At 40.4% G+C, this 24766-nt stretch overlaps 1 protein-coding gene across 1 annotated transcript in view; it reads left to right on the forward strand.

Annotated features, from left to right (window-relative positions):
* The first annotated feature begins 12741 nt into the window (after positions 1–12741).
* Positions 12742–24766, forward strand: part of LOC139762756 (phenoloxidase 3-like) — a 43406-nt gene continuing 31381 nt past the window's right edge. The window contains exons 1-5 of the mRNA XM_071687864.1: positions 12742–12818; positions 15330–15454; positions 15925–16105; positions 17734–17840; positions 21601–21714. Of these exons, the coding sequence (XP_071543965.1) occupies positions 15350–15454; positions 15925–16105; positions 17734–17840; positions 21601–21714 (507 nt within the window). The 5' untranslated portion in view covers positions 12742–12818; positions 15330–15349. The remainder of the gene's footprint in view (positions 12819–15329; positions 15455–15924; positions 16106–17733; positions 17841–21600; positions 21715–24766) is intronic.

Genomic DNA, 24766 nt, shown 5'->3' on the forward strand with positions numbered 1-24766 from the left:
GGATGTGTTGGAAATGAAATCTTCAAGGACAATATGTGGTGTGAGGTGGTTTGATCGAGTAAGTAATGAAAGGGTAAGAGAGATGTGTGGTAATAAAAAGAGTGTGGTGGAGAGAGCAGAAGAGGATGTATTGAAATAGTGTAGTCACAAGGAGAGAATGAGTGGGGAAAAGATTGACAAAGAGGTTATATGTGTCGAAGGTGGAGGGAACGAGGAGAAGTAGGACACCTAATTGGAGGTGGAAGGATGGAGTGAAAAAGATTTTGAGCAATCAGGGCCTGAACATACAGGAGGGTGAAAGGCATGCAAGGAAGAGAGTGAATTAGAACGATGTGGTATACCGGGTCGACGTGCTGTTAATGGATTGAACCAGGGCATGTGAAGCGTCTGGGGTACACCATGGAAAGTTTTGTGGGGCCTGGATGTGGAAAGGGAGCTGTGGTTTGGGTGCATTACACATTACAGCTAGAGACTCAGTGTGAACAAATGAGGCCCCCCCCCCCCCTTTTTTTTTCCTCACACATGTGCAGGGGAAGGGGGATGCCATTTCATGTGTGGCAATGGGAATGGATGAAGGCAGTGAGTGTGGATGTGCACACATGTATATATGTATATGTCTGTGTGGTTTTGATGCATGAGACCGGGTTATAGTCATGGGTGATTTGAATGCAAAGGTGAGTAATGTGGCAGTTGAGGGAATAATTGGTATACATGGGGTGTTCAGTGTTGTAAATGGAAATGGTGAAGAGCTTGTAGATTTATGTGCTGAAAAAGGACTGGTGATTGGGACTACCTGGTTTAAAAAGCGAGATATACATAAGTATACGTATGTAAGTAGGAAAGATGGCCAGAGAGCGTTATTGGATTACATGTTAATTGACAGGCGCGCGAAAGAGACTTTTGGATGTTAATGTGCTGAGAGGTGCAACTGGAGGGATGTCTGATCATTATCTTGTGGAGGCTAAGGTGAAGAGTTGTATGGGTTTTCAGAAAAGAAGAGTGAATGTTGGGGTGAAGAGGGTGGTGAGAGTAAGTGAGCTTGGGAAGGAGACTTGTGTGAGGAAGTACCAGGAGAGACTGAGTACAGAATGGAAAAAGGTGAGAACAATGGAAGTAAGGGGAGTGGGGGAGGAATGGGATGTATTTAGGGAATCAGTGATGGATTGTGCAAAAGATGCTTGTGGCATGAGAAGAGTGGGAGGTGGGTTGATTAGAAAGGGTAGTGAGTGGTGGGATGAAGAAGTAAGATTATTAGTGAAAGAGAAGAGAGAGGCATTTGGACTATTTTTGCAGGGAAAAAATGCAGTTGAGTGGGAGATGTACAAAAGAAAGAGACAAGAGGTCAAGAGAAAGGTGCAAGAGGTGAAAAAGAGGGTAAATGAGAGTTGGGGTGAGAGAGTATCATTAAATTTTAGGGAGAATAAAAAGATGTTCTGGAAGGGGGTAAATAAAGTGCGTAAGACAAGGGAGCAAATGGGAACTTCAGTGAAGGGCGCAAATGGGGAGGTGATAACAAGTAGTGGTGATGTGAGAAAGAGATGGAGTGAGTATTTTGAAGGTTTGTTGAATGTGTTTGATGATAGAGTGGCAGATATAGGGTGTTTTGGTCGAGGTGGTGTGCAAAAAAATGATATGGTAAACAGAGAAGAGGTAGTAAAAGCTTTGCGGAAGATGAAAGCCGGCAAGGCAGCAGGTTTGGATGGTATTGCAGTGGAATTTATTAAAAAAGGGGGTGACTGTATTATTGACTGGTTGGTAAGGTTATTTAATGTATGTATGACTCATGGTGAGGTGCCTGAGGATTGGCAGAATGAGTGCATAGTGCCATTGTACAAAGGCAAAGGGGATAAGAGTGAGTGCTCAAATTACAGAGGTATAAGTTTGTTGAGTATTCCTGGTAAATTATATGGGAGGGTATTGATTGAGAGGATGAAGGCATGTACAGAGCATCAGATTGGGGAAGAGCAGTGTGGTTTCAGAAGTGGTAGAGGATGTGTGGATCAGGTGTTTGCTTTGAAGAATGTATGTGAGAAATACTTAGAAATGCAAATGGATTTGTATGTAGTATTTATGGATCTGGAGAAGGCATATGATAGAGTTGATAGAGATGCTCTGTGGAAGGTATTAAGAATACATGGTGTGGGAGGCAAGTTGTTAGAAGCAGTGAAAAGTTTTTATCGAGGATGTAAGGCATGTGTACGTGTAGGAAGAGAGGAAAGTGATTGGTTCTCAGTGAATGTAGGTTTGCGGCAGGGGTGTGTGATGTCTCCATGGTTGTTTAATTTGTTTATGGATGGGGTTGTTAGGGAGGTGAATGCCAGAGTTTTGGAAAGAGGGGCAAGTATTAAGTCTGTTGTGGATGAGAGAGCTTGGGAAGTGAGTCAGTTGTTGTTCACTGATGATACAGCGCTGGTGGCTGATTCATGTGAGAAACTGCAGAAGCTGGTGACTGAGTTTGGTAAAGTGTGTGAAAGAAGAAAGTTAAGAGTAAATGTGAATAAGAGCAAGGTTATTAGGTACAGTAGGGTTGAGGGTCAAGTCAATTGGGAGGTAAGTTTGAATGGAGAAAAACTGGAGGAAGTAAAGTGTTTTAGATATCTGGGAGTGGATCTGGCAGCGGATGGAACCATGGAAGCGGAAGTGGATCATAGGGTGGGGGAGGGGGCGAAAATCCTGGGAGCCTTGAAGAATGTGTGGAAGTTGAGAACATTATCTCGGAAAGCAAAAATGGGTATGTTTGAAGGAATAGTGGTTCCAACAATGTTGTATGGTTGCGAGGCATGGGCTATGGATAGAGTTGTGCGCAGGAGGGTGGATGTACTGGAAATGAGATGTTTGAGGACAATGTGTGGTGTAAGGGTAAGAGAGATGTGTGGAAATAAAAAGAGCATGGTTGAGAGAGCAGAAGAGGGTGTTTTGAAATGGTTTGGGTACATGGAGAGAATGAGTGAGGAAAGATTGACCAAGAGGATATATGTGTCGGAGGTGGAGGGAACGAGGAGAAGTGGGAGACCAAATTGGAGGTGGAAAGATGGAGTGAAAAAGATTTTGTGTGATCGGGGCCTGAACATGCAGGAGGGTGAAAGGAGGGCAAGAATAGAGTGAATTGGATCGATGTGGTATACCGGGGTTGATGTGCTGTCAGTGGATTGAATCAGGGCATGTGAAGCGTCTGGGGTAAACCATGGAAAGCTGTGTAGGCATGTATATTTGCGTTGTGTGGACATGTATGTATATACATGTGTATGGGGGTGGGTTGGGCCATTTCTTTCGTCTGTTTCCTTGCATTACCTCGCAAACGCGGGAGACAGCGACAAAGCAAAAAAAAAAAAAAAAAATGTATATGTTGAAATGTGTGGGTACGTATATGTGCATGTGTGGGCGTTCATGTATACGCATATGTATGTGGATGGATTGGCCCATTCTTTCGTCTGTTTCCTTGCGCTACCTCACTAACGCGGGTGACAGCAACTAAGTGTAATAAATAAAATGATAACAATAATAATGATGATAATTAACCATTAGATGATGTTCTCAACCTATCTAACCATAATCATAAAATCTGCCACAAACTCCATGGGGTAGGTTAAGTACTGTACATGCAGATTTTCAAATCAATTTATTCTCTTCCTGAACACATGCGTAAGCTACTTTTTACTCCTTCACAGCACAGTATATCTGTTAATCAGGTGAGACTAATTTATGCCATAACTATTCATGAAATACTTCCTGAAATTCAATACCAAATCACTCATTTGAAATACCCTTATCCCTAAATGATTCTTTCACTGCATCTATCAGTATCCACTTAGGTCACCTCAACTGCATGATCCTTCAACCATCACTACTGTTTATCTTCTTGGCCAACTAATTACCTGTCACATGTTCTACATTATCATACAGTACCTTCCTTAATTTTCTTCCATGTGATTTCTAATGATTTTTTCAGACCACCTAACTTTCTCAAGTTTTATTCTTTACTTTCTTTACTTCTTCATGTGTCCTTACAATCCCAACTATCCCTTAGAAGTTGTTCGTATCAGCTTTTTTATTTGCCGTATATTTTTTCATGCAAGTTCGCCATTCCCCACATCAGCAAGACATTGCCAGAAACAGTTAAGAAATGACCTCATTTGTTGACATCCACTCTTAAATGTCAAACATAATGCAATGAAACCACAGCCCTCTATCTACAATCAGACCCCATAGACTTTTCCTCCAACTGATTCACTTGCCTTGATTCAGGCCTATGACAGCATGTAGTCCCCTGCAAACCACATCACTACAATTTGCTCTATTCTTTGCATGCCTCAAACCTTCTTGCATGTTCAGGCCCTAAACCTTCAAAGCATCTTTCACTTCCTTCCATTCCCTTCTTGGTTTTGCCTTTTTCCATGCCCATTTCACTTCTGGCATGTATACACTCTTAGTCATCCTTCTCAACCTCATATGTCTACAGGTCAAAGCCATTTTAGCACACCCTCTTCAGCTCTCTCATACATGCTCCTCTTACTACCACACTTCCCACATACCCTATTCTTTCTTAGTCGATTAACCCTCCTTATACCACATATTGTTCTCAAACATTTCATTTCCAATGCATTCACTCAGCTCTTTACATTTTTGTCTTAAGACCCACACCTCACACCAGCAGGACTGCTATACCATCAAGCATACCTTTCTTTGCCCTTAAAGACAGTGACCTCTCTTTCAACATATTCTTCAGTGCACCCAAGACTTTTGGAACGATGCAAAGTATGGCTCATTTCAACTCCCATGGTTCCATTTGCTGCCATCAGGGCCTCTGAGAGGAATTTTACCAGGGAGTACAAAGTTCCTTTTGGATCCTCTACCCTTCTCCATATAAGGCCAAAAAGGGCATGGAAGATGAGAGTGTGGTGGAATGGAGCGCTCTGTTGATTTTCTGCATTTGAGGCTTCGAGGCCTTATACTGCTGTACTCTGTCCATGATAGATATAAGTAAATACATTATTTTAATTATTTATTATACTTGATCTCCATTTCCTGCATCAGCAAGGTAGTGCCAAGAAACAGATGAAGATTGGCCCATACACTCATATACACATATATACACACAAATACTCATACATGCACATATACATACATATGCACATAATTCAACATATATGCATGCATATACACAGATACATACATGACAGCTAGAGACTGAGTGTGAACGAATGTGGCGTTTGTTGTCATTTCCTAGCGATACCTCGTGCACATGCGGGGGGAGGGCAGTGAGGCAGCACCAGGAACAGACAAAAAAGGCCACATTCGTTCACACTCGGTCTCTAAATCTCACGTGTAATGCACTGAAACCACAGCTCCCTTTCCACATCCAGGCCCCAAAGACCTTTCCATGATTTACCCCATATGCTTCACATGCCCTGCTTCAATCCATTGACAGCACGTCCACCCCAGTATACCACATTGTTCCACTTCACTCTGTTCCTTGCACGCCTTTCACCCTCCTCTATGTTCAGGCCCTGATCACTCAAAATCTTTTTCATTTCATCCTCCCACCTCCAATTTCATCTCCCGCTTCTCCTCCTTCCCTCCACCTTTGACACATATATCTTCTTTGTCATTCTTTCCTCACTCATTCTCTCCATATGTCCAAACCATTTCAACATACCCTCTTCTGCTCTCTCAACCACACTTTTTATTACCACACATCTCTCTTACCCTTCTTTACTTAATCAAACCACCTCACACCACATATTATCCTCAAACCTTTCATTTCGAACACATCCATCCTCCTCTGCACAACCCTATCTATAGCCCATGCCTCGCAACCATACAATATTTTTGGAACTACCATTCCTTCAACTGTACCTATTTTTGCTCTCCAAGATAACATTCTTGCCTTTCACACATTCTTCAACGCTCCCAGAACCTTTGCCCCCTTCCCCACCCTGTCACTTGCTTCCGCCTCCATGGTTCCATCGCTGCTAAGTCCACTCCCAGATATCTAAAACGCTTCACTTCCTCCAGTTTTTCTCCACTCAAACTTACCTCCTGATTAACTTGTCCCTCCACCCTACTGAACCTAATAACATTGCTCTTATTCACATTTACTCTCAACTTTCTCCTTTCACACACTTTACCAAACTCAGTCACCAACTTTTGCAGTTTCTCACCCGAATCAGCCACCAATGCTGTATCATCAGTGAACAACAATTGACCCGCTTCCCAAGCCCTCTCATCCATAACAGACTGCATACTTACCCCTATCTCCAAAACTCTTGCATTCACCTCCCTAACCACTCCGTCCATAAACAAATTAAACAACTGTGGAGACATCACGCACCCCTGCCGCAAACCGACATCGACTGGGAACCAATCATTTTCCTCTCTTCCTACTCGTACACATGCCTGTTTCTAGCAGCTTACCTCCCACACCATATACTCATAAAACCTTTCACAAAGCTCTCTATTCACCCATCATATACCTTCTCCAGATCCATAAATGCTACATACACTTCCATCTGTTTTTCGAAGTATTTCTCACAGACACTCTTCAAGGCAAACACCTGATATACACATCCTCTACCACTTCTGAAATCGCACTGCTCTTCCCCATTCTGATGCTCTTTACATGCCTTTACCCTCTTAGTCAATACCCTCCCATATGATTTCCCAGGAACACTCATTAAACTTATGCCTCTGTAATTAAAACACTCACCTTTATCCCCTTTGCCTTTGTACAATTGCACTATGCATGTATTCCACCAATCCTCAGGCACTTCACCATGATCTATACATACATTGAATATCCTTACCAACCAATCAACAACACTGTCACCCCCTATTTTAATAAATTCCACTGCAATACCATCCAAACCTGCTGCCTTACTGGCCTCCATCTTCTGCAAAGCCTTCACTACTTCTCTCTGTTTACCAAACCATTCTCCCTGACCCTCTCACTTCACATACCACCCTGACCAAAACAATCTTTATCTGCCACTCTATCATCAAACATATTCAACATACCTTCAAAATACTCACTCTATCTCCTTCTCATTTCATTACTACTTGTTATTACCTCCCCATTTGCCCCCTTCACTGATGTTCCCATTTGTTCTCTTGTCTTACCCACGTTATTCACCTTCCAAAACAGCCTCCTGCCTATCGACTTCTCCCATCACCATACGTGTAGCGACACTGGGTTTCACAGTATCCCTCCTCAGTGTCACCTTACTGATGGTGCCTTGGTGGCAGGTCACAGCATGTGACTCTACCTGATCTACTTGATGTTCAGTGGTAGCAGGTCAAAAGCTGCTGCTGCAACTGTATTCCATTAGATAGATGATCTAACCCTTTCCATAAGAGCTGCTCTTATGGAACTGACCTCAGTCCAGCAGCATGGAGAGAGATGCCAAAGCTTGTGACATTCGACTATGCTGTCTCAAGCTTCCTTTAGGAATAGCTTCTCCCAGACCACCTTCATGACCTGACCTTCCTGTCTCATATACTGGGGCATCACCACAGGAGGCCAGTCAGACACTTGACCTGCTCTGGACAGAAAGCATACCACTCTAGTACCTGAAATTTTGGCCATGTGACTCCAGACTTGAGCCATCCTGAGGGTGCCTCCTCCATCAGTAGGGGTCCCCTACATGATTCCTGAGATTTCATCTGCCTGGCAGGTTTCCCTGTGGTGCCTCATCTCTTATTTCTCAACCTGCTGCAACTGACATCTCCTTTCCCACTATAATCCTGCACCTCAATGCCCCTGGGCTATTTTGCCTTATGTACCATAACCAATAAAGCAGTGTTGTTGCTAAATGTGTTTTGGTGCCCCGATCTCAGTTACACCACCACTCCAAAAACTTAATAAGAACCTGCTAAATTGGTAACCAAGGATTGAGGACAAAATTTGACGTCCCACAAGAGTCCTGCCAAAGGAACCTGTTAGGGTGTCTATAATTCATCAGGTGGCATAGATTCACTGGTGTCTATAATTGATTGGGTGGTATAGTTTGATTCACCGGTGCCTATAATTCGGGTGGTACATTTAGATCACCGTTGTCTATAATCATCAGGTGGTATGGTTAGATTCACTGGTGTCTATAACTCATCAGGTGATATAGTAAGATTCACTGGTGTTTATAATTCATTAAGTGGTAGAGACAGACTCGCTTGTCTGTAATTCATCAGTAGGTGTATACAGTTGCACTTGTGTCTTAAAACTCATCAGGTGGTATGGTTAGATTCACTGTTGTCTATAATTCATCAGGTTATAAAGATAGATTTGCTGGTGTCTATAATTCATCAGGTGGTATATTTAGACTCATAGAGTTACTGGTATAATAGGATTCATCAGTTGGTATAGTTAGTCTTATAGAGTTACTAGTATCTATAATTCATCAGGTGGTATAGTTTAATTCACTGTCTATGATTCATCATACAGTATAATTAGATTCACTGGTGTCTATAATTCATCATAGGGTATAATTAGATTTACTGGTGTCTATCATTCATCTGGTGGTATAGTTAGATTCACTGGTGTCTATAATTCATCATATGGTATAATTAGATTCACTGGTGTCTATCATTCATCTGGTGGTATAGTTAGATTCACTGGTGTCTATCATTCATCAATTTGTAGTTACTGGTGTCTATAATATATCAGGTGGTATAGTTACTCATATAGAGTTACTGGTATCTATAATTCATCAGGTGGTATAGTTTGATTCAATGGTGTCTATAATTCATCATATGGTATAATTAGATTCACTGATGTCCATAATTGATATGGTGGTATAGATTCACTGGTGTCCATAATTGATCTGGTGGTATAGATTCACTGGTGTCTATAATTGATCTGGTGGTAGTTAGATTCATTGGTGTCTATAATTGATCTGGTGGTATAGATTCACTGGTGTCTATAATTCATCTGGTGGTATAGTTAGATTCATTGGTGTCTATAATTCATCAGGTGGTATAGTTAGACTCACTGGTGTTTGTAATTAAACAGGTGGTGTAGTTACATCACTTAATGTCCATCATTCCTCAGATTGCAGAGTTTGATTCAGTGGTGTCTATAATTCATCTAGTGGTAAGGTTAGATTCACTGGTGTCTATAACTCAAGTGGTATAGTCAGATTCACTTGTCTATAATTCATTAGGTGGTAAGGTTAGACTTGTTGGCCCTTTACCTGATACTTATGGGTCAGGTCAAAGCCGAAGTCACCTTACCTTAGGATTATACAGGTATGCTTCAGAGTCGCATCATCGTACACAGGGTTGTACTGTCGTGGCTCAAGGATAGTACCACCGTGCTCAAGGGTCGTACCGTCGTGCTCAAGAGTCGCACCGTCGTGCTCAAGAATCGTACTGTCGTGCTCAAGGATCGTACCGTCGTGCTCAAGAATCGTACTGTCGTGCTCAAGGATCGTACCGTCGTGCTCAAGAATCGTACTGTCGTGCTCAAGGATCGTACCGTCGTGCTCAAGGATCGCACCGTCGTGCTCAAGAATCGCACCGTCGTGCTCAAGGATCGTACCGTCGTGTTCAAGGATCGCACCGTCGTTGTCAAGGATCGTACCGTCGTGCTCAAGGATCGTACCGTCGTGCTCAAGGATCGCACCGTCGTGCTCAAGAATCGCACCGTCGTGTTCAAGGATCGTACCGTCGTGTTCAAGGATCGCACCGTCGTTGTCAAGGATCGTACCGTCGTGCTCAAGGATCGTACCGTCGTGTTCAAGAATCGTACTGTCGTGTTCAAGGATCGCACCGTCGTGCTCAAGGATCGTACCGTCGTGCTCAAGGATCGCACCGTCGTGCTCAAGAATCGCACCGTCGTGTTCAAGGATCGTACCGTCGTGTTCAAGGATCGCACCGTCGTTGTCAAGGATCGTACCGTCGTGCTCAAGGATCGTACCGTCGTGTTCAAGAATCGTACTGTCGTGTTCAAGGATCGCACCGTCGTGCTCAAGGATCGCCCCGTCGTGTTCAAGCGACTGATAATGGTGAGGTGGTCGTATCCCATGCAAATGACCCTCGCATCGTTCCCACACACCTAACTTGGTTGTGGCCTGCATGATCTTCACGACCTTTTCTTTCTCCTCCACGAGCTCAAGCTCGAACGTGGTCACGCTTGTTTACTGTGACATTGGCAGCGGACACACTGCTTCCTGATGCAGGGCCCTTGTGTTGGACCAAGGGTGAAGGGATTTCCATGTGGCTGGATGCCCTTCCCTTATCCTTGGCATGCAATCCTCAGCCGACAGGAAAGTGCCTTTATTCTTCAACCAACTTCAGTGGCTCAAAGTCTTTGTTCTGATGCAAGTTATTCATGTTATTGGGTATTGGGTGGTGAACGATGGTGGCTCGTGTGAGTTCAACGTGGTGCATAATGTCTTACATGTGTTCAGTATGATGGCCCGTGTGTGTGTTCAGTATGATGGATGATGACTCGCGTGTATGTTCAGTATGTTAGATGATGGCTCGTGTGTGTTCAGTATGATGGATGATGGCTCGTGTGTTTGTTCAGTATGATAGATGACGGCTCGTGTGTTCAGTATGATGGATGATGGCTCGTGTATGTTCAGTATGATGGATGACGGCTCGTGTTTCTGTTCAATATGACGAATGATGGCTCGTGTGTATTCAGTATGATGGATGATGGCTCGTGTTTTCAGTATGATGGATGATGGCTCGTGTTTTCAGTATGATGGATGATGGCTCATGTGTGTGTTCAGTATGATGGATGATGGCTCGTGTATGCTCAATATGATGGATGATGGCTCGTGTGTTCAGTATGATGGATGATGGCTCGTGTATGCTCAGTATGATGGATGATGGCTCGTGTGTTCAGTATGACGGATGATGGCTCGTGTGTTTAGTGTGATGGATGATGGCTCGTGTATTCAGTATGATGGATGATGGCTCGTGTGTTCAGTATGATGGATGATGGCTCGTGTGTTCAGTATGATGGATGATGGCTCGTGTGTACGTTCAGTTTGGTGTATGATCGCAAATGTGAGTTCGTTGTGGTGTACATACTTTGTGTTTTCAAAATGATTCACGTGTGTTCAGTGTGATGTATAATGGCTCTGTTATGTTCAGCATAGTACATAATGGTTCATGTGTATTCATTATGGTGCATGTTAGCTCGTGTGCATCATTATGGTGCATGATATCTCAAATGAATCATTGTAGTGTATGATGCACCCAGTGGTTGGTGTCCCACTGCCAAGATTGTTCAGTTAGTGGTCCCCTGGCCAAACACCCATGTCTGCTACCCATCTGGTCGTACAACAGTGTCTGCTGCCCATGTAGTCGAAAGGTCATTGTCTGCTGCAAATGTGGTCACACATCAGTGTCTGCTGTCCATGTGGTCACCCATGTTTGTTGCCTATGTGGCTGAACACCCCATGTCTGTTGCCCATTAACCAAGCACCTACGGTTGATGCCCTGTTGCCCAAGGACCTATGACTAGTGTCTCATTATCCAATCAGGCATCGCTCATGGGAAAAGAAACAGATTCATGATGTTATTCTAGACGCTACTTTTCTCACGAATTGAATATTGTTGTGTTCTAACATCGCCCTACAAGACAAATTATGTTATCAGAAAGCCCATATCGACGTGGCGAAGGAAACAGATAACTGAAATTTCTGATACTATTACTCCAAGAAGGGCACACTGAGGAGGTATTTCATCATCTATATATAACGTTCAACTGGGCTGACGGGCACGGAAGAATTTGCAGAATTGAAGTGTCCTACAAGAGAGAACCCCATTTCACATACAGGGCTGGTAACGCTAGAGCTCCTTGCCTATCACCATCACAAACAATATTGGATGAAGAAAAAGTTTTGGAGTCCGCTGGTCCAGCAAGGCTGTGGGACCTGAGGGTTGCGGCTTCCATCAATTTGGTCGACGAACGACCCAGTCCTACACGACCTGTAGAAGTTACGACCCACTAGGAGGCCAAGTACTCCTGGCTGATCGATCTTTGGCCAAATGGCCGTTAATCGTTATCATTCTGGTATGGTCACCTATCTAGTCATTCACGTAGACCTGCAGTAGCAGTGGTCACAACATTTGTCACCTTGTGGTTCTCCATAAAGTGCTCATGGCTTATCACCCTCACCATCTGCTCTATATTACATTGGTACAATACGTGGCCAGTATAACAGGAGTATCCCTACTTACAGTTGCCTAAAATTTCGGAAAATTACTGAGATATGAGTTCGACTCATGTTTATCTCGTTTGAGCCAATGGCCCAGTTATGCTTATAAGTGTTTTAGATGATTTTGTTTTTCGTGCTCTACTCTAGAGTGGATCCAGTTAACGAAAAGATATTATGAAATATTTCCCTAGCCTTGTTTTATAATGCTTCAGTCTGCTGGTTATGCTTTAGTTTCCTTGGAAAAACTCTGGCCATATATGGCACTGTCAGCAAACACACTGACACTTCCGATCTTTCATCCTGCTTGGAAAATACACTTTTGCTTGCTGCCGTTGGGGACTTCCCATCCTAAAATGCAAGTAATTGAAGGCCTACTTCATACCTTTAACAAGTGTAGTTGATATCGATAACAATTGAGTTCGCATCATAAGGAATTAGATCACATAGATATTGGAGATACGCGTTTCCAAATATATTTCAAAAGGGCCAAATCTTCATTCTTAAGTCTGGAAAAGTTTCATAACTAGGTAGGGTGTGGCATCGTGAGGGAAGCTATAAAATACAGTGGAGGGACCAGAGAAGAGCAGTGTCGTCGTGGACTTCACAGTGTGAACAACTTCATCACACATCTGGTGCTGCTGATCCTCAACAAACGTGAGACCCATTTATTACTGTTCAGAACCGTTCATTGGTGATAGTTATTTTGTCTTGACCCATTTATTACTGTTCAGAACCGTTCATTGGTGATAGTTATTTTGTCTTGACCCATTTATTACTGTTCAGAACCGTTCATTGGTGATAGTTATTTTGTCTTGACCCATTTATTACTGTTCAGAACCGTTCATTGGTGATAGTTATTTTGTCTTGACCCATTTATTACTGTTCAGAACCGTTCATTGGTGATAGTTATTTTGTCTTGACCCATTTGTTACTGTTCAGAACCGTTCATTAGTGATAGTTATTGTTTTGACCCACTTATTACTGTTCAGTACCTTCATTGGTGATACTTATTGTCTTGACCCATTTATTACTGTTCAGTAACGTTCATTGGTGATAGTTATTTTGTCTTGACCCATTTACTTAGTACTGTTCACTAACGTTCATTGGTGATGGTAATTGTGTCTTGACCCATTTACTGCTGTTCACTAACGTTCATTGGTGATGGTTTTTGTCTTGACCCATTTACTACTGTTCACTAACGTTCATTGGTGATGGTTATTGTGTCTTGAGTCATTTACTGCTGTTCACTAACGTTCATTGGTGATGGTTATTGTGTCTAGACTCATTTACTACTGTTCACTAACGTTCATTAGTGATGGTTATTGTGTCTTGAACCATTTACTACTGTTCAGTAATGTTCATTGGTGATGGTTAATGTGTCTTGGGCGTGTGTATGTATGTATGCTGTTGGATGATTGGTGATCAACAGCTAAAGGTCGTTTAGTGAAGTAGATTATACCTGCAATAGCCTCACATCACATCCATTCCACTCACTGCATTATTTCATGAGGTGCAACTTTGAAGTGAGAGTCAATTACGTATATTAATACGTGAATGTCAAAAGAATTCACCCGTAAATTCATATGTTGCTTTAAAAGATTTGATCTAACGTATACCATCGTTAATATCATGAAAATTATGTTTGTCTGTGACAAGGCAAAGAATATTAGGCTGTTCCTGTCTCAGCCAACGTCGGGGACCAAGTACATCATAGCTTGGCATTACAGTACTGCAGGATGTTTGTATTATGCTATGACTAGAAATTTTCTCCACGTAGTTACATTGTTATGGCTACATTGTGGAGCCGGTTACCCATTTCTCATAGATTTCATGGGTAATTTTCTCAATTGTTAAGTGAATGTGAGAAGGATTTAGAGAGTAGTAGAGGTTCTGGTCGTTTTAATGGAAGATTCATCCCTGGTGCACGACATTGCGTCCCCTTGAATATTATATTTTGTGACTCTAAAAAGTTCCGACAAAGACGCGCCATCATGCCTCAAAGTCGTACCGTCTTTCTGAAGAGGGTCGTTCTGTAGTGCTCAAGGATCGTACTGTCTTAAATGTTTCATGCATTCACCTACTGACTGTAGTAGCAGTCAACGTCAAAGGCGTCCTGAATTTGAGATGATATTCATGAATGTTGTGAATTTCGAGTTATCGAAAACCTTCAAGGTGAGCCATCGGTGACGCGATGTAGAAAGTTAGGAAGTTGGGAGTTATCTGAGTCCAAGCTTCCTATGTTGATACAGTTTGTCTCCCAATTCTTTCGTTAATTTACAGACCTTCTTCCCCCCCTCAAGCTTGTGTTGTGAGGTTATAGCTTAGAATGATTTTTCTCCACCGTCTTTCCTAGAGATAGGTTCCATACTTCCTTTTTCATGTATCTTTCCTCACACAATTATTACTTCTTGATAACTGAAGGTACTACCAGTCCGTACTATATGGTCCCTGGGCTTGAGGTCTGAAGGTACCACCATACTGGCTTTCTACTGTCTTGGGTTTTTCAACAGATTCACTTTATTGTCTGCCTCAACCAACCCAGTACGAAAGCATTGGTAGTGTGCATCTTTCCTTTACTGTAAAGACACTTTTATGTTTGATTCTTGTTACATTTAGTGTATGTCTGTGACCTTGGGTGCATTTCCTAGTGTCATGACATCCGGATTTCTTAGTTTATTGTTTCTACACACCTCATATCTTAGTGAAACAATTTGTTGATGATCCATAGATTAATTTACAGTACTTTTATTTTCTTTGTGCGTCTTATATGTAGTTTTACGGTAACAATTTATTGTTTTCTTGCACATTACATACGTTACCTCTTGCTGCGTCCCCCATTTTTTTTTTCTCCACGTATTTGTTTATATATATATATATATATATATATATATATATATATATATATATATATATATATATATATATATATATATATATATATATATATATATATATTTTAGCTGCCGTTTTGCATCAAATATCATGATAAAATTTCCCAAGGACTGCTGCATGTGCGAACACAAGACACATTGCATTTTCTATGTAGACCAAAGATATGATTTTTGAGGGTTATATTTTACATAAATGCTTGGGATTTAAGGTCATATTCATTTAGATGTGATAATCATTACTAGAATGGCTGCTGTTCTGACCAAGTCTTTTCAGGTCGTCCAAAACGTGAGAAGATGACTACAGCTCAGCGTAAGCTTCTGCACCTTTTTGAAAAACCTTATGAGAGCATTACTCAACCCAGGAGTGGAGGAACTTTCGTCTACAAACTCGATGATGAAGTGAGTGATCACTTAATAGTTTGACGGTTGTTAGTATTTGATAAGTTTACGATAGCCTTCTCCACTCACTCGTGATTTTGCTGCAGACATGTTGGTGCTCAGGATTTCCAAGAAATTAACCTTATTAAAAGGATCTGTTCTTTCTCCTTTGCTACATAATTCTGCCTTGATTATGACAGTGACGTGATCCTGATGCATGATGGTGCGAGCTTTGGGTATGATAAGTGTCACCCTCAAACTTGAACCCTGTGGGTCAAGTCAAAAGGCCATCGTGCTCAAGGGTCGTACCCTCATGAACAAGGCTCGTTCCGTCATACTACAGCAAGTGCTCGAAGATCACTCTGCCATTGTCAAGGGTGTACATTTTCATGAGGACAATAGAGTGGAAGTGTAAATAGCTTCTCGAAATAAACTTCAACTATTCCACCTGCCTTTGGGAAGTCAGACCACGTCTATGCTCCATCACACAGCCTGTAGTGGAGACCCGGGTTGGCGAGGCTCCTCCTACCACAGTGGTGCCAGTGAGGGCAAGACCTGATGCCAACATCAGGAACCTTGGGTCAGCCACCTCCATCCCGCGTGGGGTCGCCTTCTCCATCTTCGTCAAGAAGCACCGTGATGCTGCCAAGGACCTGTGTGATGCCTTCATGAGTTAGTATACTGAGACACACTCACGTTTGATACTTACTGTTTATCATTTTTTTTCCCAGTAAAACCATTGCTCTTAGATAATTGACTAGATAGATCGATCATTTTTTTTTCACTCACACCTGCTTACTTTTCCTCTGAAGAGCAAGCATGAGGATTAAACGATTACGTCTTTAAGGAAAAAGAAAAGTGCAAGTAGCCTTCCTAAATGAGTATCAGTTAAACAGTCTTTAATGACTATGACAATAGGGAAGCAGTTTGCCCGGCTATTACGAATTCATAGGACTTGAACTATATAGCCAGATTTCGGAACTTTCCCAGCTTTTCATTCATCTGGCATGGTCTATGAATATAATATAAAAGAGTTGAAATACAAACAGAAAGGTTATCTAATTACCAAACTACCATATGAAGAAACTCAATAGAGTTTAACTGAAGGGCGGCTTGAATTGAGATCTCAAATACCGCATTGAATTGCTGCTTCAGCTGGTGGTTAATCAGGGTAAAATGGAATTTTATGTAATTACATGATAACCTATATATAAAGTAATTATATTAAAAGGGAATTTTATGTACAGTAATTACATTTGATGACCTATTTACACAGTAATTATATCTGTTTAGCTATCAGTGATTTGAAGGCAGTAATGGGTATCAGGTACAAGAAAATGTCCGGATACAATATAAGGTATTTCTTGAAGCTAATGAAGAGCTCATCAGAATACGTAAGGCAGATTCTGGAGCACTTTATTTTAATTTTTCATGGATTTGGGTTTGTCTACTTGTATTGGGTACTGTTGGTGATGTGTCAATTAAGGTATAGATAGGTTAAAAGGGAGTAAGGTTGGTTTGACCTCTGCAATGTTGAGAAGACCATCTCACCCGTTGACCATGAGGATATGATGTTTGGGTATGATAGACAGGCCATCATAGCCAAAGGTCATGCTCGTAGACCCAAGTGTAAAGGCCTATATATATATATATATATATATATATATATATATATATATATATATATATATATATTATAATATATTTACCTATGTATTATTAATGGAACCTCAGGAACCCTTGCAGGACCCTGACACTAACCAAGAAGTAGCAAACATGGGAAGTACACTTCATAACAGGCCTACTGAAAACAAAATATTTGAAACACCACTGAAGACCTTAGTAACCCTTTTGAATTCTTGATTCCTCCATATTGATGTTTGTGTGAGCTGGACGACCTCGCCATGGTTTACGCATTGAGTTTTGTGCCTCATATTGATACCCGCGTTTGACAAAGGAAAAAAATCTTTAGTATTATATCCTTTACAAACATTTCATCTGATTTTTCTTGAATTAAGACTCACCCACCCAATCATCCACCATGTAAAGAGCAAATATAACGAAGCTGCAAACGTACAAAATAGATAGAAGTTAATAATGATTGCTGGTTGCCTTGCAAGTTGCAACCACAAGTGCTCAACACGTGCACCACGTAACACTGATAATATATTCTCACCACACTACTCTCATCACTCCATTCTTTACAAAAGCTTTAGACCATTTCTAAGACTAAACACAGAATGATGATAATATGATCTTGCATAACATCATTTACAGATGAATTGTATATTGATTGACAGGAACCCAAGGGCCAGATGACCTGATGGAATATGCAGCTCGAGTTAAGGATCTGGTGAATGAAAGCCTATTCGTGTATGCTCTCTCCTACACCATTGTTCGCAAGCAGGTAATGCAAACCTTGTGGCACTTAGTAGTTGTATGTTTGTGATACTATGGTGTATAGGAATATGATATAGAATATAAATTGTTAGTTTAATGTGTGTAAATATAAGCCAGATCTTCACTGCACATCATTGCTACCGTCAGTTTGGGTCACCACTCTTTACTCTTTATTTTCATGTGTCAAACGTTTCTCCTCAGGTCCTAAAAAGATTTTTTTTTTTCTTCTGATTCATGCAGTCTCTTCTGCTTTCTGCTTTGAAAAATGATCCTACCTCATTGCTACTGCATTCAATCATCCGACTGACAGTTTTCATTTCATAATGTGGAGAGAAGCCTAAAAGAGAGTGTTAAACTGTTAATTGTACTTTTCAGTTGGCCAATATAACACTGGTATGGGGAAAAAATTATGGTGATCATCCATCCAGAAATTGTATCTTAGCTAGCCAGATGTCGGTGGATAGCTGTTTAATGAATATCGTAGTTTATGACAAGATATATATATATATATATATATATATATATATATATATATATATATATATATATATATATATATAATCCACTGAGTTGATCATTTACACAATAATTTGCAGCTAAATCTATTTCATGATAAAATCACAACATATGAAGGAAGAATTTCCTTCCATAAAGTCTCTCATGAAAGAGTACTAGCAGAAGTTAAGTCATACCTTGGTGGTTGAAAAATTGGTTGATTGGCTAATATAAAATATAGTGATTAATCAGGCTTCTTAATGGGTGGATGTAGCAAGTTGTGTGCTTCAGGAATCAGCTACGACCAATTCTGTTTCAGACATTTAGTTGTGGCATTTACATTGGGCTGGATTGTGAAATACCAAAAATTTTGATACTAAGGTGAGAACCAAAGCTACAGCAGAAATAAACCATGACAATAACAAGCAGATATGAACAAAATGTCTAGCAGAGCATATAGGTGGCAAATTAATGGTGACATTATTAAGTGCAAAGAGTAACACATTTGCTCTTAAAACTGAAAAGAAATATTACATTGAGAGTTCAACTGACCAACACGACGTATATGGGAAAACATATTCATAATCTCAGATGACTTAAAGCCAAGGAAGAATGTGGAAAAACAGTAAAAACTGCGAATAAAACTCTTGGTTCTACTCTGCAATTCACCGGTATATATTCACCTTGAATCCTGTACTGATTTTTGGTCACCACTTGAGAAAAGGCATTATATAGGTAGAATGAAGGGACTGCAATGCCAAGACAATTCCTAGACAGAGAAGCAAAACTTATAAGAGCCATCTGGAAGACTTAAACACAAAAAGCATAGTAAAGTTGAAAAGTGATTTCATGCAGGCATTCATAGTTAGCTGAACTTTGGTTTTATTCATCAAAGCAGCTGTTTAAGGCTAGATAAATCTGATAATCTTATACTATGATAGTATTTCTTTACATACTTATTCACAAGTTTCTTACTACACCTGATCCCTTACTTATGACCTATGCAACTTACAACCATTCGTACATATGACTTGAAAAATATAAATTGGAAAATGAAAATGATGAAATATGAATTAAAGAATCTTGAATAAAAGGTGTAAAGATAATCATGATAGAAATTGAGTAGGATGAAAAAAATGCTGTACAGGTATAGAAATTCTACATGCCATACTGACATGTGTCTGACTTATGTCCTTTTTCAGATATGACTGGTCAGGATTGGGGTGTAATTTCATGTTATGTTCCCTGGGTCCTGTATCCCTGCATCTCCCAAAATATTGTCCACAATCCACTTCATCTGTCTTTTTTAAAAACTTAAAGGGTGTGATCAGGTCACTCTTGTGTCTCGTCTCGGGTAGATTTAAATCTTCCAGCCTTTCCATGTAGATAAGCTCTCTTAATTCTGATAACATCTTTGTTGCCCTCTTCTTGACATTCTGTATGTATGAGTTCTTTGTTCTTTTTAGGTGTGATGACAAAAACTGAGAAGCATACACTACTTTTGACCCTATGTAGGATTTGAATAGCTTGCTAGATATTTCTTAATCTGATATTTGCTAGTATACACTTTGTCTCCTTAGCTGTTCTGCTAATTTAGAAGTCTGGCAATAGTTTAGGGATGATGTCTGCTCTCCAAGGCCATCATACACAGAATCTTGAAGCTTACTTCCTGCTAGGTAATAATCATTTTGAGCCTGTCTTTCACTTTTTCCTATCCTCCTTGCTGTGCATTTGCTAGATTTGAATTTCATCAGTTATGTATCACACCAACTTTGGGGTCTGTATAGATCACTTTGTAAGCTGACGCAATCCTTTTCTCTTTTCATTTCCCTCATGACTTTTGCATCATTTGAAAACATATTCAGGTAAGATTCCATGCGTTTTGGCAATTTACTAATGTAGATCAAGGAGAGTAGTGTTCACAGGACCAAACTTTGTGGCACTACACACCTGTGGCACCTCAACCCATTTGAAAAAGGCTCCTCTGACACATGTCCTTTGTTCCCTCCCTCTTTGAAAACCTTTTATCCATTGGAGGAGCTTCCTCTTCATTTCTGTTTGGTGATTTAGCTCATAATCAACCTCCTATGTGGTACATTGTGGAAGCCCTTGCTCACTAGCATGCTGGACATGAGCTGGGTAAAATTTGATAGATAGATCTATTATACTTTGTCGCTGTCTCCCACATTTGCAAAGTAGCACAAGGAAACAGATGAAAGAATGGCCCAACCCACCCACATACACATGTATATGCATAAATAGATGGATCTATTTGATAAGTTATCTATCTTGATGGACCTTATGGTTGACATTTTCTAATAGTTCATCCCATGAAAAAGTCCTGTAACATTTCAGTCCCTATAACGAGCCTATGTATTATATAACTTTATGACAATTTATCCCTCTGTACAAAGGTTGCCTGAAAACTCATTGATATTTAATCCTTTCATCAAGGAGCTGTGCCTGATAAACCTGTAATAGTTCATCCCTCCAGATGTAGTGCATGTCAGGAAACCTTGCAGAAGTTCACCCCTCCTTAAGAAGACTGATAATCCCATGCAATTCTTCCTTTCATATAGAATTTGCATATGGTAAATTTCTAATGAGTGATCCCTCTGTATGAAGTGTTGGATAATCTGTAAATGTTCATTATTCCATGTGGAGTCTGAATTTGATAACCCTGAAGCAGTCCATCCTACCCTTTGGAGTCTGAATTTGATAACCCTGTAGCAGTTCATACTTTAATGCACGGCTAGTGTCTGATAACCGTGCTCAACATTCTTCCACACAAAACTATATGTGTGTTACACGTTTCTCCATTCAGCAAGACTGATCCAGAAAATTCCTTGATTTTATGTTGTGTGGGATAAAATTATTTTGAGTATAGTTGAAAATTGTGCCTAACTTTTATATACAGTATTAAAGAATTCATCAGACTACATACAGAAATATATTGATTTTTACCTGAATGTACCAAAATTTTGATATCCTTGACCTTCACTCACCCTATTTTCTATACATGTTAGGTATCTTGAAGCTTGATTGATGCTTTGATGTCTTTGTTCTACTTTTGTAATCCTGTTGTCGTGGGTACTTGCATAACTTACAGAATGTGTTTTTCAGTCATGTGATTATTATCTTTCAAATATCTCTCTTGCTGTTTTTGAAGTTCCTTTAGCCATGATCACTGTTCTTTTTCTCAGCTCAAGTAATTTTCTTTATCATTCTTAAGAATTATATGTCATTAACACATAACTCCATTTTTTTTGCAGGAACTACGAAATATTCGTATTCCATTGCTTCCTGAAATATTCCCCAACCAGTTTGTGCCACAGGAAGAGCTGCTGAAAACTCAGGCTGTGGCAAATAGAATGGGTACAAGTGAGGTGAGTCTTGTTATTAAGTGAAACTAACAGAAGTGAAATGCTCGTGTCCACTGAGGCCATGTTAGTGTCTACTGAGGCACTGGCAGTGTTTATTCTGATGGTGATGGTGATACTGAGATTATAGTTGCATCCACTGAGACAATGGTATGGTTGCTGAGATAATGTTAGTGTTCACAGAAACCGTTAGTGTCTACTGAGACAATGATAGTGTCTACAGAGATAATACTAGTGTTTCCACAAGCAATGCTATTGCTGATAGAGACAGTGCTAGTGTCTGTTGAAACAATCTGGTGTTTACCAAGATGATGTTAGTGTCTACAGAGACAATGCAATTGTCTACAGAGTTAGTGCTAAGTGTTAACAAAGATGATTTCCATATCAAGGGAGACAGTGATAGTGTCTACAAATATAATGCTAGTGTCTACTTAAATAAAACTAGCCTACAGAGACAGTGCTAGTGACTACAAAAACGAGCTTCTATGAAGACATTGTCTACAGAGACAATTGTAGTGTTTACAGAAACAGTGTTTCTACAAAGGTAATGCCATTATCTGCAGAGACAGTGCTTGTGACTACAGAAACATTGCTAGTGTCTATGGAGACAGTGCTTGTGTCTATAGGGACAATGCTAGCATCTACAGAGACAATGTTAGTGACTACAAACATGGTGTTTATGACTATGGAGACAGTTGAGACAAAGCTAGGATAGGGTCATTGGAAGTATTGGTTGGGTCTGTGGAGACAATGCCAATCCAAGCACTAACATGAAATATTTTTAGACAAAACTGAGACCTATTTGGACAGGTACTTTCAGGAGGGGGATAGGTTTGCTCCACATGGGCTATGTTTTTGCAGCCAAAATACATGTGTAGATTCACTAAGGAGCTTAACAAAGCGTGCAGCTCACACTTCATTCGGATGTAGGCCGTCCTTCATAAACTTATGAGAGTGCATGTGGAAATGCTGCCACAAGTTTTTGAACCCAACTCCTTCTTGAAAACAGAGGTTCTCTAATCTATAATTTAGATTGATTGCCTTACTAAAGAAGGTTTTCTTGGCACCAATTGTGGCTAGTACTGAAATGTTGAATAAGCTGGCAATACTTCTCCAATAGCTCCTTCAATCTCTTCTTCAGTACATTGTTAGTAGTACATAAATGATAAGTGACAAGTGTAGTATTGTTAGTGCCACCACAAACCTTGTCTAGAGCATCAGCTATATGATCTACCTTGGCACGTGGAAAACAGGAACGTTTACGGTGTGAACGGGTTTCTGGCACAGAATTCCTCTAGCTGTCCTTGAATCATAGAGTTGCCAACAAACTGTAATTCAAGTTCATTTTCATCAAAATCACCCAAAGCCAAAACCTTGAAACCAATTTTTTTTAATTACTAGGGTTTCCCACCTTAATGCACTACCTAGAAGGGTTGGCTTTTCCTGGTGAGAGAAGATGATTACTTCGGGAGTGTCTCAACACCCACAGTGCAGCTGTCCAGTGTTGATGGCTCACTCCCTGATTCTCTCAGCAACTTAGATTTGCAAAGTCCTGAAGGACATCTACCCCTGTGTGTTTGAATAGCTATTTTATTGGTAGCTGCAGCTAGGTTCTTCTCAAAGGTCCATCTGTCCATGCAAAACCTGCAAATCAAAGGCATCACAAGATTATTATAAAACTGAACACTAAACTTCCCACTGCAGAAGGAACACTGTTGACCTGCTGGCATGTTGAAATTGTAGAGAAATTATATGTTACTGAAAATAAGGCTTGTTAAAAAAAGTCACAGAAAAGACACGACCTCATATGTTGGCTCACAAGAGTTCAGCCATCTCCAAAATCCACACAGTTTCCCATATGCATTTGTAGGAGTATTTTTCTCTTTCTTTTACCTCAACATTTTTTTGTACTTTTCAGCACTACAGTGCGATATTCAACTAGCTAGACAATTCAGACCTTACTGAAAAGTTCTACTTGAAAAGATGCAGTGATAGAACACTGAAAAATCACAACAAAAAGGATATTAGATCTATTCCAGTAAATCATTCTGTGAAGCAAACACAGGCATGTCTGACTGCTAAGAAGGATGGTATGAAACTGGCATCCTGTACCTTTCCATGATTTACCTCAGACACTTCACATGCCCTGGTTTAGTCCATTGACAGAATGTCAACACCTGTGTATCATATTGTTCCAATTTACTCTATTCTGTGCAAGCCTTTCACCCTCCTGCTAATGTTAAGAACCTGATCACTCAAAATCGTTTTCACTCCATCCTTCTGTCTCCAATTTGGTCTCTGTTCTTGTTCCCCCAACTTTTTTACATATGTACCCTGTTTATCAAACTTTCATCATGCAGTGTCTCCATGTGTCCAAACCATTTCAGCACACCCTCTTCAGCTTTCTCAGTCTTTTTATTACCACAGCTCTTTCTCTTACCCTTTCAGTACTTAATCAAACCATCTCACACCACATGGTTTATTTGATCTACTAAGCTAAGCTAAGCATTGTTCATTGTGTGCATTGATGGATGGCTAGAGCCTCCCTGAGTGCTGTTTTCTTACCTTTTCTCTTACAGCTAAAGTATTGGTCCACTCATTCCCAAGGTCATCACCAGTCTGGGAGTGTTCTTGTGGAACTTTCTTTCATTGAATAGAAACTGTTTTAATAATATTGGTTTGTTTGTTTGCAGTCAGATAAAACTATTCTTTTTGAATGCATAAGTTTTTAACCTTATGCAGATCCCAGTCAGTCTTCATACAGTTAAAATCCATCTAATGCTAGCACTTCTCTGTTTTAAAGAAGGTCTTATGATGATACCAACAACATCATCCAACTTGTACCTTTATTCGCTTTGTTGATATTTTAATATGATTTTTTTTAGATACAATTAAGCTAAAAAGGGAAAATATAGTTCAATCGGAATCATAGAGGCTCCACAACAGAAACATTCATGGTGGTTTATTTAAGAGATAGATGGTAATTGTTAGGACAGTCAGGTATATTAGTGATGGTTGGGCTTAATGCACTAGTGCCAGAAAACTTACGACAGTGTGC

The sequence above is a fragment of the Panulirus ornatus genome, chromosome 44 (assembly GCF_036320965.1).
Source record: "Panulirus ornatus isolate Po-2019 chromosome 44, ASM3632096v1, whole genome shotgun sequence".
In the NCBI taxonomy this organism is placed as follows: Eukaryota; Metazoa; Arthropoda; class Malacostraca; order Decapoda; family Palinuridae; genus Panulirus; species Panulirus ornatus.